Genomic DNA, 15,449 nt, shown 5'->3' on the forward strand with positions numbered 1-15,449 from the left:
GAATTAAAAATGTAACTTAAATAAAAAACCTTTAACATTATCCTATATATTGGCTTGAATTATTATTACTGATGCATTAACATATTTGTAGGATGTGCAACTTTTTAAGAGCTTCATATGCTGCTGGGTAGTTTGTCTTTTATAAATTGATAACATCTTTTGCATGAAGAAAATAATGTAAGTAAAGTGACCTCAACTGTTAGATGCATGTAGTGTGGTAACAAAGTAGACTTGAAATTTAACACATACTGTACCAGTGCAATAGTGTAATGGCCTTTGTATGCAGTAAAGTATGAATTAAGTATTTACTTATTTAAGTTATTCTTTCAAGTGAAGTGAACATAACATTGGAATATTTAACATTGATTGGGAGAAGTGTTACACATACGAGGAGGTATTTCAGTCTCTTCCCACATGAGAAAAGACAACTAATGGACAACAAAGATCAGCACTCAGTCTTGTAGGTAGGTAAATATCAGCTTTACTTCCAAAATATCAAAACAAAAATATTCATAGAACAACGTCTTTCACATAATAATTTGTCGGCAAAAACTAAAAGTTAAAACTGTAATCTATGTACTGTGTGTGTGTTTTCTGCTTTGTAGATACAGCTCCTTCTCTCTTTCAGGTTGTTTCCTGTGACAGATTCCATCAATTCCATCTGTGTGTGAGTGTGTGCGTGCGTGTGTGCGTGCGTCTGCGTAGCATCGTCCTGTGGTCCCTCTCAGGTCTACTGGTAGTACAGCTCAAGGTTCATCCCATCATGGATTTCATCTGCAGAGGTTGTGGTTAAGTGCAACGGTTCAGAACAGAATAATTGTTCACTCTTGTTGGTACAAGTTTACTACCCTTTATATATTAAAAAGGCATCAGAAAAATGCTGTATTCACAAGAGAAAAAAAATAACAGTCTTAGTCATAATCCAAGAAACAAATAGTCATAGTGAATAAAACATTTAGGAAAAGAGGGTGCTTACTGAGGCGTGTAAAAATACAAGACCCAATTCCTGCCTGATTAAATAAACCTGAATATAAAGTGTTGTGGTCCGGTAAGGGATACATGATGCAAAATTTTCCTCAGTGATACAAAATTGAATTACTTGTTCTAAAATATCCAATGTGTATGCCACCACTCCACCCACCCCCATTCTCAGTTTACACAATTTATTGACTTCTGGTACATAAGATTATCTGATTCTTACTTTTAAAGTGTGAAAAGTAAGTAGACCTCTACAGAAATATAGAAACTGTCTCTACAGTATCAGTACTGAGCTGCTGACACTGGCAGAGTGGCAGAAAAGATTGTTGAAAGGATACAGTCACCCAAAGACACGTGATCCTTGAATATGGTATACCTGTGGGAACAGAGGAGGAACATCAGCTGCTCATAGAAAACAGCCACAGAGACATTTGTTCTGGTCATGCAGGGCAGATCAGATGAGAGCTTACCATTTCTTTAATACAATCTTGTCGTACCGTGTTCCTGTCTGGGCAGCAATGAGCTTCTTCAGATCTCCAATGGTATCCTCTGAGCTGAAACATGGGGGTTAAAGAAGCAGCACAATGATAGCATGGAAAAAAAACTTCTCGTCTAGCTTTTGTAATTGGAGAGACGATTTGTTTATGAAGGATGAATTCAACAATATAACAGTGTGCTCTTATTTTGAAAAAGAAGACAACATTAACATAATTGTCATAAAGTCCCCTCTGGGGTGCCTATGGACGTCCAGGGCGCCAACATGTCTATATGGACCCAGGTTTTACACATGTACATTATTCAACATTATCTAGGGCAGTTTTAGTGAAGGATACTTGCACTTGACCCGGACTTTCTTGCCCAGACGATCATTGCAGACCACCTCGATCATCTTCAGTTCCTGTCTGCCGAAGGAAATGAGAGAGTTAGCATAGCATGTGAGCTGAAGATACACTCAGTTTGTAGTTTATTTGGAACACCCAGCTAAAACTAATGCAGTCTAATACAACAATAAATCCTACCCCCATGAAGGTTTCAATGTTCAGTTGAACTATTTTACTATTAGGTGTTGATTCAACTTTAAGATCATTTTAGGGGCTGAAATTTGTGGTGTTGTTGAACTGCATTGCGCTACACAATGAGGTCTCATTGATTTGAATGTGGTGGACAAAATAATAGCAACACCAGTTAGCATAACGCAAAACAGTTCAACAGCACCACAGACAACATTCTCCAAAAATAATCATGCGGATAAATCAACATCACTTTGGAACAGTTTCGACAAAAACTGAACATTGAAACCTTCATGAAAGGAGGATTTATTGCACATCCGTTGTATAAGGCTTGCATTAGTGTTAACTAAGTGTACTTAATAAACTGCCAACCGATTGTATACTCTTACACATAGTTAGAAATTATAGTTAATTTGGTTTATTTACACTGAGCCACATTGAAGAAATGTAGGCTGTAGAATCTGGTTGTTTAGTTTAGCTAACGTTAGCTAACATCGTCGCATATTGTACAGATACATGTGCTTAATGTTACAAAGCACAAAAGTAAAGCCACCATTTTCCCCGAAAATATCGAGAACTGGTTTATATCTATAATTACAGTCTGTTAAATGTGACATTCCTACCTTAAAACGAACAAAGTAACAAATAATCTCCAGTCACTGGTATTTTCTGGAACGCTCTCTGCCCCGCTTGCCGTAAAGCTGATATAGTTAGAGTGTTAGCCTCTTGACCAATCAAACGGGTACACCTATGATTGACAGCCCGTATCAGCCTATGACAATACAGAGAAACCCGTCAAAGGCGGGCCTGCGTCTGAAAACAATTCGTATCGTAAACACGTTACTTAGTGTTGTAACTTCCCTAGCTGCAGCCCGGCCTGGCACACGGTAGTCACGTTGAAATTAATTTTAAATAAACGCTTGTGCAGGAAGAACAACAATAATAATGTCAGACGAGGAGAATCTACCATCCGGATGGGAGAAAAGAATGAGCCGCAGTTCAGGTAATGAAACAGAAGTCAGGAGGGGCTTAAGAGCTAGCCTGCTTGCTAAATGACATATATAGTAAAGTTAGCTTAGTAGCTAGCAGCCTCAGCATCGATGTTTACTGGTGAAACCAGGCGGAAAAGATATTTAGGTTTAATTAGGACAGGCTGAAATTAAACTTGGGTATTTCGGTGTTGCAGGCGTGTCTTCTTAAATGTGGGTTTTGGCTGTTATTATGCGTGTAACTGATCCATTCAACCTGCAAGGCCCTGTATGACGTCATTATGCATCTGTGCCTTACCTGCAGCCTGAGAGGAGCGCATTTACAATTGCATGAGCACCTGTGTGGGCAACTCTGAACAAGTGACATATTCTGCAGATTTTGTTTTCCAAAGAGACAAGAAGTAAATACAACCCGTGTAGCAAACAGACACTTAAAATGAGCCTTTTCCTCCAATCAGGGCTGCAACTCACAATCTGCCGATTCATTTTTAAAATGGTGAAAAAAAGTTTCCCTTTTCATCATCTTTTTTTTAGGGTTAGTGATTGTTGCAACTAAGTCACAGAAATAAGCGGTTTTTATTCCAGAATAGATAGAAAATAAACTTCTGACACACCTCACTGCATCGTGAATACCCGTCTACAGTCTCAAGATGTGTCTGGAAAGATTGCGGAGGGAATTTTAAAGGCAGTTTGATTGCATACAAAGTCAATTAGTAGACGCTATTGGTTGCTATTAGAGATAAATTCACACTTTCAAAATGTTTAATCATGAGACTGAAAAAGCACCAAATCCTCACATTTTAGGGGTTGAAATTATAGAATATTTGACGTTTTTTTCACTATCTTTGAGACTTTGAACTCTGGGAGGCGCTATAGAGTTCCTGGCAACTAAAATTGTGTTTATGAAATGCTTCCATCAGTATTCTTAAGTCTACAAAGTTGACATTGACATGAACTGTTTTTAATGTGTAATGTGACCTTGTCTGTGTGTCTGTTTTACTAACTGCTTGTTTGTTTTTTCTGTTGTTCCTTGTGTTTGGTGAGTCAAAGACAAATTTCCACCCTGTTGGACAATAAAGACGTATATTTTATATTCTATATTCTATATACTATTCTAGTTTGGACTTCATATGGACTTCTGCTGAATGTCTGCAAGATGTGTAAAATATGAATAGTTTGCAAACACATTTAGGGAGGCACCAAGCCAGATTTTCCTCTCTTGATTCCAATATCTCACTTCAGGCTCAATGCAATGCCAGCTCTGTCTTTTCCCCCCACAATTAAACCCTGTACATCTCACTGCATAGAACTTATCATAATAATTTTTATGTGCGGATTCACAAGGATTCAATTCATCCCTCTCTTTGCCCCTCCAGGCAAGGTGTACTACTTCAACCACATCACCAATGCCAGTCAGTGGGAACGTCCGGTGGGAGATGGCCGTGGAGAACCAGATAAGGTTATTATGTGCAATTATTAGATGTGTTTATTATAATGATTACAATAAACTTTTACCGTACCATTTTTCAAAATAAGAGTGATTAAGTGCTTCACTAGATAAAATCAGACTGAACTAGTTTAGTGATGTGATGATTAAAACTTGTGAGGGGGTTTTGCATTTGAGAGCTTCAGAGTATTGAACTCGGCAAGAAAAGTGACACCTGTTGGTTTCATAAATTGTAGCAGCCCTTTAAGACGGTGTGAAGCACTATAGTACAACACCCCAATGATTTCATATTGTGGATTAAGTCACATGTTTGTTATAAAAGGTTTAAGAAAGCTTTGTGTTTTGTTTATTTTAATGTAATATTCTTGTCTAGAAGTGCTGCTGTACATGTGCATATTTTTGTACAATATCATAGGATGAAATAGTAAAAAAACAAGTTATGACTATAGAATAATGAAATAATAAAATAAATGTGTTGTTCAAATAGCTGATATGTCACTTATTTTTGTTGACATGAGGTATTGGTGTATGCTTTTCTGAGACCAAGGAGGTTTTTAATATTTTGTCCAAATTTCCAGTTTCTCTAAAACTTGGGGATCAGTACTAAAATATAAAATAAAGTTCTGTGGGTTTAAAATATTTTTCCAGTATCTGTACTTTACTTGAGCATGATTGTTTTGGAAACTTCTGACTTTGACTCCACTACACTTAAAAGACAAATAGTGTACCTTTGACTCTTACTTTGAAATAGAGCCTTTAGTCAATGAATGAATTTTCTTTTGTTTTCTGAAGTGTGATAGATTATACACAGTGTTAAAAACCAAACAAACAGTCACAGTCAACTCCTACACTGTCAGTCATGTTGTGTTGCTGCATGTTTGAACAGCTCAGTTTGAACCTGGCACTGTCCTGATGATGGCTGTGTCGGATAAAGATGAGGCAGAAGAAGTCCATGTTTGGAATCTTAATTTTATTTAAATTCCATTTAGCTTTTAAACTTTTGAGTGTTTAACACGACCAAAAATACATCACTACCTACAAAAATTTGCTGTCCAACTTTAGAAAGCATGTCAAGGTATCAAATGTTTGTCTAATTCCAAATGTGGCTGTTATTTTGTTGATTCAGTTGTTTTATAGCCATTTCTACAGTCCTTGTAGCACATTCTACAAGCTTTTATTGTACAGTGAATCAATGTGTTCAGTCAGCCGCATCAGAGTCATTAGGTTCTGTAAATACACTGGAACAATACAACAATGTGTTGACATAAAGGAAAATGTACGTTTGAATTCTTAAGTATTTTTAAAAGCAAGTACTCCGTAATTTAACTCAAGGGGAAAAAAAATTCATTCATTCATTCATTAATTCCTCCCTCCAACTCTAGTCTTGTTTTCTACACAGATGACTTAGAGACAATGGAGTGCCACAGGCAGGGTCTGTAATTTGTGCTGATTTGTGATAATTATTGAAAGTGCCGCCCTGCCTTCCTCAAGCTCCGCTCAAGTAGCTGCGTTATATGTACTGATGAAGGCCTGTCATCTTGCCTAAGGTATCTATTACAATTTACATAGACTGCAGACGATTTTTAATGTTTACATGTTTACACATTTTTGTACACTGTGGGCAAAACGTGTTTTGGCCGACCATGCGACCAAAACTACTGTCAAAGTTTTAAACATCTGTTCTCCCACACCCGCTAACAACCTTGTTTCTCCTAATGACGTGACTCCTTTGCAAGAAGACAGCTGATGTGAAGGAACATAGGTTTTGACTTTCTCATGGATGTAAATATGTAAATAATCTGTGACAGCTGCATTGTGGGTATGGGAATCCTGCTTGCTAATAGCCTTTTTGATCACCTGCCTCAAACCCACTTATAATTCATTTCAATCGGGATCAGAATACCTATTGATATCGATCCCCAGAGGTAAACTAGGTAAAATAATGTCAACTCAACTGAGCATGCTTTAACTTTGCCTTGTTTATGTTTTTGTATTTCGAAAGTAATGCTGACTATTCTAACAAAGATGAAGTCAATAGACCACTCCCTGATCTCTGCTGTTCTATCATTGATTCCGGGGTATTTTGATACTGATCAGTTTGTGTTATTTGTTTGGGGTTTTTTTTTCACTCACTCAGGTACGCTGCTCTCACCTCCTGGTGAAGCATAATCAGTCACGTCGTCCATCTTCCTGGCGGGAACAAAATATCACAAGAACTAAAGACGAGGCCCTGGAACTAATTCAGAGTAAGTAAGGCAGAGGTGTAAGGGTGTGTGTGTGTGTGATTCAATCTGGTCAGTCAGCATGTTTCATTTGATCTTTATTTCTCTTCTCTGTGCAGAGTACATAGACCAGATCAAGTCTGGAGAAAAGTTTGATTATCTGGCTTCTCAGTTTAGCGACTGCAGCTCAGCTAAGAACGGTGGAGATCTGGGGCTCTTTGGCAGAGGTATACACCCAACACATACTGCACGCACACACACACACACACACATACTATATACATAATACACCACTGTACATACACACCCCGAGTCATGCCCTCATTAATCCATTTTTTTTGTTTGTTTTTTTCTTTAAATGAGCCACACTGTTTCACGGGGTGACATGTTCCTTCATGACAGTAAAGATAGAAACAAGTTTATTTTTTAGTCAATCCCATATACACCATCCTGCTGCTGTAGATACCCACTAGAGCACTTAATGTATCTTAATCCGCAACTGAAAATAGTCTCCACAAATACTTGACATGCAAACAAAAAGTAAATAAATGACTTATGTTTGAATATAGTTTGCAGAAATGTAAATTGAAGTATATGTTTGTGCTTTTAAAGATTAACATCTGAAGTAAGAACAAAAGGGCCCGGGGTTGAGTGCCACAGACTAAGGAGGGAGTCAGAAAGTTTTTAAGATGTGAAGACAAATTACAAAAACCTATATTCATGTCAATTTGTTGTAGGGTGTGTACTTAATTAGCTGGGAATTAAAGGGTCAGTTGACCCAAGTAAAATATATTCAGTTTACTTATTACATAATCAACCTGTTGCTCTCACTTCACAGCGCTGTGATGGAAAGATTCCAACTCCATGACACACCCACACCTAAAACTGAAACCTAATGAATTTAAATTAAGAAATAATTATATTAAATGAACTGTTAAAAAAAAAAAACACACACACAACTGAAAAGCTTATTTCAAGCAAACACAAGAATTTATGGACACACAGGCTACAGATGATAACGTACAACACATTCTATGAATTTTTACTTTTAATGTGAAAAAGTGTGTTATTGCTTTAACACTCAGTATCTGTGTTCGTGTTTCAGGTCAAATGCAGAAGCCTTTTGAAGATGCCTCATTTGCTCTTAAAGTGGGAGACATGAGCGGTCCTGTTTTTACTGACTCTGGGGTCCACATCATCCTACGCACTGGCTGAAAGGAAGAAGCCACATGCTGTACTATCCTCCACACACACACACACACACACACACACACACACACACACACACACACAGTCAGTCCAACTCAACCAGTCCTCTGATTTATTTTAACACCCACCACCCAATAAACAAAGCTTATGGGCTGAATCGCATCATTTTAAGTGGGATCATTTTGTTCCAAGCACAATTAAACACGTACGATTAATTTCATTACACTGAACATCAAGGAAAACTGCAGATTATTCCTGTAAGACCCTCAAGCTTTTATTAACTATGGCAATGCCATTATATAAACTTATGAGTGCCTGTGACTCTGTTAAAGTGACTGCCTCGTGGAAACAGTTTCACATGACGAGTGAAGTTTGAGAATGCGTCTGTAAAAGCTTGTTTTTGTATGTGCATGTCTTCAAAAGGACCATTTACTGTATGTTTTCCATGTGGACGGTATGTGTGCCAAAGCGATTCCTCTCTGTATTTCTGTTTTGCAAAATAGATTTTTAAGATGTTTAAGATCCGTTCTGGCCATTGCAGACACGAGAGCTCTCAACATTTAGCATTGATATAGTTTTTTTTTTTTTTTTTTTTTTGCACCCATTCACAAACATAGAATCATTTGTTTTCATTATTCACTTTGAGAAGTGCACGTTTTCCCCTCCGTGGATATGCAAAGATGGCACCGCTGAAAACTTCCAGGTTTTAACAATCAGCTCTGCAGCTTTTAAAAGCATCAAGGTTCAGATGAACTGTAACACTGTTGTGTCATCGGGGCTCCTCTTCCATCAATAAAGAAAAGGTCTTTTTTTTGTAAGTTTTGCTTAGTTCCTCTCTGTGAGAACACATCGAACTTCACCACAAATCTTTGTGTGTGTGAATGTGAGAGAACGTGCGTGCGTGAAGATTTGTTCAGGACTAAATGAAGTGATGGACATGAATAATGACCTGCTATTTAATGCAAATAGTCCTTCTGACGGTGGCTAAAGGTGGACATCCTGTTCCACTAAATGTAGGAAATAAATGCAAGTGAAGTTCCTTTATATCATTTCCTCTAAGGATCCATGTTGTTCACATCTTAGCAGTGTGGCTCTCGTTACTGTGACGGCACTGATCCAGAGTATATTACCTCTACATATGATGGATGGATGATGACGTGAAATGTTGTACTGCTGTTCACAGCCCCATATCATCATGGCTTTGGTGATCCTCTGACTTTTCCATCGGTGCCATCAGCTGCTTGATGTTTTAGGTGCAGTTCAGAATGAAATCTCTCAACATCTGGGGTGTCCCGGTGGGTCACCTGGTAGAGCGCCTACCATTTAGCCTCAGTCCTTACCGCAGGAGCCCTGATTCAAATCCAGCCCAGACCCTTTGCTGCTTGTCATCCCGTCTCTCTCCCCCAACTTTCCCCCCCAGTCGAATTCAAATAAGCTTTACTGGCATGATACATCAGAAACCTATATTGCCAAAGCAGTACAGAAAATTATAAACAGACAGATGATTGATTAATGATTATACAATAATATTAAATACAATATAATAAGACATTTTTTACAGATGTAATTGCAAATGTAATACAGAGCTTGTTTCTCTCAGATTATGACAAGATTTAACATATTTTGCAGCGATTCCTGCACATTGACTTTTTTCCCCACATAGGACAGTTTCTGAAGACGGGGAAGTGGTTAAACTCAGGATATATAGGATTTATTTTTTCGAGGAAAACTTCTCTCAAATCCTCAAAAATAACTTAAAAAAATCTCTCAACATCCAATAGGTGAATTGCTGTGAACAGAACTTTGGCACAGATTAGGATAGTTTTGTACCACACGGGAGAATCTGTAATGACTTTTCGTCTGACAGCATCATCAGGACAAAGCTCCTGGACAAACCAACACCTAAAAAATATGGTGCAACATCCCCATCTTGAACAGGCTGAATAAAAGGGAGTTATTGACTCAATCACAAGAAGATTTCTATTCCTTTTAGATCTAATTTGAGGTTAAGGCGTAGTCTTTCAATCAGTCTTGCGTCACGTTCAGACAATTTATATATGTCTAATAAAATGTTCTGCAGACTCACCGGTTTTACAAACATAGCAGGTCAGTTATCTTTTAGAGAAACTAGTGGTTCCTGCTGTGAGCCAAATATATGCCAATACACAAGGAGCACAAAAGGGGCTTCAGACTCACCAATTTGCAAATGGATGGAAAACGGCAGACTCAGAACTAATGTAGGTCTAGTTGAGTGATTTATTATGAAGAAATGGGAGCAAAGGTTTACGGCATGGTGAGGCGGGCATGGGCCAACACCAGAGAAAGCAGTCCAAACAGACAAACAAATCCGGGAATGAAGAAGCGGGAATCTAAAGTGGAGTAAACAAGCCAAAGGGTTTAAACTCGGTTAGGCGAGGCAATATTCTAAGGAGCCAGGACAATGTGATGTAACTGAAAAGAGGGAAGATGAGAAATAGGTGGAACTGAAAATTAAATGGAAAAAAATGCAAAAGTGGGAAGTAAAATTGCAACAGATGCATGGTCAAAAGGTAACGCCTGTGTTTATTAGTGACAATGAATCATGTTTAGAGTCTGATAACAACTGGGCCTGGTGAAGATTTTTCTCGGCACACTGAATTGGCGAGCCAGCCAGGAGAGGTTTCAGGTGCCTGACGTCTGGACAGATCTGCTGCTGCCCAGATCAGCAGAGGTCCCAAAACAAGGTAAGCACAGCCTTTGGAATTCTGCATGCATTTGTTGAACCTGAGTGCAGTGTGCATCCTCCCAGACCAAGGTAATACCTGGCCTCTCTAAAGAATTTAAAACTAATGTGAATGAGTTCAATGTAATATCATGTCTATGGAAAAAATGTTAAATGTTTGTGTGTGTGTGTAAAGGTTGAATTTAATTACTCTAACCTAGTGGTGGTGTAAGGACAGGAGAGATATAGAGGGTACCTTAAACATCACAAGGAGAGACAAGCGACAGAAGAAAAAAGTCTTAGCATTATTAATGGGGGAAGGCAAAGCACGATATAGACATTCGATGAAAACGCTGAAGGGAGACCGGTGAGTGCAGAGAGCAGAAGGCAGGAAACCACAATGATGAATGGTTGGCGCCGAGACAAAACCCTCCTCCATGGCCCTTAGATCCTCCATCGTACCCGCATGATAAAAATCCATTCAGGGCAAGACGGTGCCATGTGGGAGGAGGAGGGAGCAGGGGGGTGGTGAAGGTGATAATAGGGAGATTAAGTTAGAGGTGAGAGGAGAGAATGGGACCCTCGCTCTATCGAGGGAGTTAGTTAGTTTGAGCGTGGTTGAGGAGGTGTGACGATTACGCCCCACAGAAGGAGGAGAGATATAAAAATAGAGATATAAAAATGAGTGTACAACTGAGACAGTTCAGTTTTATCTTTTTACAGTGAACTGAGAGGACTTTGTGACTACGATTCGAACCCATCTGGCTCTGGTGAAGATTGCTAAACTATCTATGTCTCGTTTGTCAGTTAGTTTCAGTGCATTTATTACCTTGTTTTAATGTCAGAACATTATGTTATTTTAACTGCATGCTTGTGTTTTGTCTATTCCTAGTTGTTTGTCTCTTCTGCACCTATTCTGATTTCTGCCTGCTCCTAAATGGGTTTGTTTTCTCGTTTCAGACTGCCTTCACTGTTCTTGACCCTGGACTTCCTCACTGTCTGGTAAGCCTTTGTTTTCTTTGTTTAATAAATCAATGAATCAGTGACTGCGTTCGTCGGGTCCTACAGAAATGTAGTGAGGTAGAAATATAAAGTAGCGTAGAATGGAAACATTGAAATATAGTTGAAGAACCTTCAAAACGTATATGCTCACAGCCATCAAGGAAATGTAGTTGTTTTCTGCCTGTGGTTCTTTTGGCATGTTTGCCGTCATGAATCAGTTAAGCAGCTGTAATTCACTGATAATAATAATAATAATAATAATAATAATAATAATAATAATACATTTATTTGTATAGCACCTTTCATACAAGAAATGCAGCTCAAAGTGCTTTACAACAAAGAAAATACATGCACATGAGAAACGTGAAAAACATAATGTCAGAGTTTTTTACCCGCCCTCCCTAAGTTTTGTAATGTTTTTCTTTTGTTTTTTAACCTACTATGGCCTTAATCACCAGCAGTAAAAAGTGGAAAATCCAATCTCACTGTGGTGAGCGGACCGTTTAAGAACAATAACCAATCCATTTATAAACAATGAAATATTAGAAAAATAGCTTGTTTTCAGCAAAATAGGTGAGTGTAAAATGTTGTTGTGAATTCAACTTCATTTGTAAGAGGAAGATTGTGTTATTTCTTCTTTTATCAATGACAGCTTTAATATAAACTGCTTTTCTCTGTTTTATAACATTGTAAATTTGGGTTTTGAACTGTTGCTTGGACAAAACAAATAATTTGAAGACAAGAGGTCATGTAAACCTAAGTGGTAAAATGATCTCAGTGACTGAAAATTGTGAATATTTGTGACATATTTTCCCCGACTAACTTAATATTTGTGGTGTTTCAGAAAATTTTACCTTACAAAGTCCGATCATATCAGTCCACTACTGTTCTAAGGTTTAAATAAAACAAAATACAGTAGATACAAAGAGGTTAAACTGGGAACTGACTAATCATACAACTGTGATAAAAGATCAAATAGTGAAAATCACAATTAGTGTTTGAACCTGTACACCACAGCTGAAATGATTCTGTTTTTTTTGTATCTTCTCTTGTCTGTCAGAAATATTTCAGCATCTCTTTGACCCCAGCCATGCTCTCCTTTTCACCAGCACTCTCTCCCTTCCTGAGTCTCCTCCTCTTACTGTCACACCACTCACCTGTTCGCTCCTGTCGAACTGGGAGCCGCTCCCTTCGTGCCGGGCTACGACCTGGCGGGGGAGGGCTTCGATGTGGTCAGCCTGCAGCGAAAAGGAGCCTACATGGTCGATGTGAGGACCTACCTCACCCCAAGTGGCACCTGTACTCTCTGTCGCAACCCTCTTCAAAACAACATGCTGCAGAAAGTAAATTTAAATCAGCAAAGCACAATCACAGACTTTTCCAGTGGCTATGTTCTGCAGCAGCTTGCAGACATTTGCTCACAAACTGTTGATGTACTTCTAAGTGAATTGTTCTCGCCTTCATTCATAGCTGCCAGTGTCTGCAGTGGATTGGCACGCGTTCAGCCGATGCGATGTTAAAATTGACAGAAGTGAACACAGCACCGTCAGGTATGTGATATCCATAATACGATGTAACACATTTTTAATTATTCTAGTGCCCCCTAAATATCTCTAAACATGTGTTGCACTCTTAAATAGACAGGAACCCATCTCTGTTTGGCAACTTTATTCTCCCCGGTGCTGCATATATATATATAAATATATATATTGTAATAGTTTCTTTTAAGAAGCAACCGGAGCTCACATCATAACAACGAACCACCACTCACACCTTGGCAGCGACCGATGACGTAAAGTGTCGCAAAAAATGTGATACACTGAAATCGAGCAAAACAATAATCAAAATATTCGGGTTTCTGGACAACATGAAATTAAAATATTTTTTTCCTGCACATGCGTTATCTATTATGTCTCCATAAAATTTGTATTGTAACAAATATTTCTACGTCGCAACACATGCGTGTTACCCATCAGAGTATGCTAAACTTCTTGTCTTCCACATCAGTTACTTGGGGTCCCAATTATTAATTGAGCCACACCTGCCTTCTTTTTTTTATTGCTCTTTCCAAAGATCAAAGAAGATGTGTATTGCATGAAAAAAAAAGTTGCCTGTTAATTGACACTTCAGCATCTGAATCCGACTCCCTTGAACACGCTTGCCTATTTATGAAATATTCCAGATTCACACTTTTTGTCTAAAGAAGTTTGACACATGACTATGTTTTCATTCGGCCGTCATCAACATCAACGCCCTGGTCAGTGGCTCATGTTGATGATAAAAGACACAGTCAACATGAGTTAAGGTATCGATCTTTCAGTGTTAGAATCAATCCCAGAACAGAAACTTTTGGAATCGTTAGTAGCCTATCGATATTTCAGTATTGATCCGCACACCACTACCACAAATGATCCTGCTGACGGTACAACTAAATATTCTGCGCCGTTAAGGAAAACGATGGTTATATTCACTGTTTATTTATTAATATCCTCAATAGAAAAAAATAAACATAAGAAATTAAAGAGATGATCATTGATCATTTCTGCATTTCTGTGATTTTGTCCACAGCTCGCTTATTAGGAAATACACTTCTCAGGAGAGCGGCACCTGGGAGGTAGGACACATCTCACAGACACTGTTGGAAAGAAATTTGCAAGGAAATATCATATTATAATTTTTGTAACTTGATAGATGTCTGATGTGCAGAGCCGCTTGTTTTTTTTTTGTTTTTTTTAATCAGTCTGGCCTAGATTTACAGGAGGGTGTGACGGCCAACCTGACGCTGGGAGGAGCATGCTCCTCTGCTTGTAAGTTTGCTACAGAAAGGAGCAAAGAGGACCGCTACACCTTCAGCCTGCACAAAATCACCTGCAGCCATTACAGGTAGGGTGCAGACTCCTGCAGCACCACAGAAGGTCAGACTTTCAGTTGACACAGTTCAATTACTGTGCTGTTTCTTTGGGTTTTTAGTTACCGCGTGCCAACCAAGCCAATCCTCAGCACTGAGTTCAGAAGGGATCTGGATCTGCTGCCCACTAGCTACAGCCCCTACACCAAGGCCCAGTACAGACGGCTCATAGAGACCTACGGCACACATTATATCTACAAGGTCACTCTCTCTCTCTCTCTCTCTCTCACACACACACACACACACACACACACACACACACACACACACACACACACTACTTTTATTTTCTTATAGAAAGTGAAACCAGAACTGGGTTTTGTTCGATGTAAAAAAACAAAAACCAAACAAACTCATAATCCCATTCTCATTTCTTACAGAGGTAATAACTAGAAATCCATCTTTGGAATATAACCTCAATCAAATCTATGTTGTGTTTCACTGCACATATTTAGAAAAAGACATTATTTTAAAAACAAAACAAACAATCAAAAAAACTATTTAATATCTGCAGAGACTCAGTATCTGAGTAATTAAGGGGACAGATGTCCTGTGGGAGCGGCATCCCTAACCTGGATTCCCAGTGCTGTCCTCAGCAGGCCTGGAGGGGAACACTGGTAGTGACCAACATCCAAGGCTGGGGTCTGTGGGGAGATTATTTCAGCACGACTGAAGCGTAAGTATAGAATTATCTTGAGATTCAGAGGTACTGAGAGAGTGGGTACTGTGGATATGATGTATAAAAAAACAAATATTGATTAATTAATCCTTTGCTCTTTCTTGTTTTTGCCAAATGACAGGTATGCTAAAGTGTACTACAGTGACATCAGCCACACGACTGATGTGATCTATTCAAATGATCCTAACTGGAATGAACACTTGACATTCGGCAAGGTAACTACAAATGGTCTCTTTATAAATCACCTCGAAGGGCAGCATTTTACATTTAGAAAAGTTTAATCCCATCATTTGGCCTTTAGCTC

General features: G+C 38.7%; 2 protein-coding genes across 2 annotated transcripts; one reads left to right on the plus strand and one right to left on the minus strand.

Moving 5' to 3' along the window:
* Window positions 1-464: 464 nt before the first annotated feature.
* Window positions 465-2,711, minus strand: ubl5 (ubiquitin like 5). The gene is made up of 5 exons (XM_022738307.1): window positions 2,612-2,711; window positions 1,812-1,880; window positions 1,449-1,532; window positions 1,317-1,354; window positions 465-774 (listed from the first exon to the last, which is right to left on the minus strand). The coding sequence occupies exons 2-5, from the start codon at window positions 1,865-1,867 to the stop codon at window positions 731-733; spliced, it is 222 nt and encodes a 73-aa protein (XP_022594028.1). The 5' UTR covers window positions 1,868-1,880; window positions 2,612-2,711; the 3' UTR covers window positions 465-730.
* Window positions 2,712-2,850: 139 nt separating this feature from the next.
* Window positions 2,851-8,461, plus strand: pin1 (peptidylprolyl cis/trans isomerase, NIMA-interacting 1). The gene is made up of 5 exons (XM_022738305.1): window positions 2,851-2,991; window positions 4,354-4,436; window positions 6,562-6,670; window positions 6,766-6,873; window positions 7,752-8,461. The coding sequence occupies exons 1-5, from the start codon at window positions 2,934-2,936 to the stop codon at window positions 7,859-7,861; spliced, it is 468 nt and encodes a 155-aa protein (XP_022594026.1). The 5' UTR covers window positions 2,851-2,933; the 3' UTR covers window positions 7,862-8,461.
* Window positions 8,462-15,449: the final 6,988 nt, after the last annotated feature.

The sequence above is a fragment of the Seriola dumerili genome, unplaced genomic scaffold (genome assembly GCF_002260705.1).
Source record: "Seriola dumerili isolate Sdu_G_001 unplaced genomic scaffold, Sdu_1.0 BDQW01000035.1, whole genome shotgun sequence".
NCBI lineage: Eukaryota > Metazoa > Chordata > Actinopteri > Carangiformes > Carangidae > Seriola > Seriola dumerili.

Coding starts and splice junctions, on each gene's coding strand:
- ubl5 (XM_022738307.1), bottom strand. CDS start 1,867: ATGATCGAGGTGGTCTGCAATGATCGTCTGGGCAAGAAAGTCCGGGTC. Junction 1,533..1,811: donor AAAGTCCGGGTCAAGTGCAA/GTATCCTTCACT, acceptor CCCATGTTTCAG/CTCAGAGGATACCATTGGAG. Junction 1,355..1,448: donor AAGATTGTATTAAAGAAATG/GTAAGCTCTCAT, acceptor CTGTTCCCACAG/GTATACCATATTCAAGGATC.
- pin1 (XM_022738305.1), top strand. CDS start 2,934: ATGTCAGACGAGGAGAATCTACCATCCGGATGGGAGAAAAGAATGAGC. Junction 2,992..4,353: donor AAGAATGAGCCGCAGTTCAG/GTAATGAAACAG, acceptor TTGCCCCTCCAG/GCAAGGTGTACTACTTCAAC. Junction 4,437..6,561: donor GCCGTGGAGAACCAGATAAG/GTTATTATGTGC, acceptor TCACTCACTCAG/GTACGCTGCTCTCACCTCCT.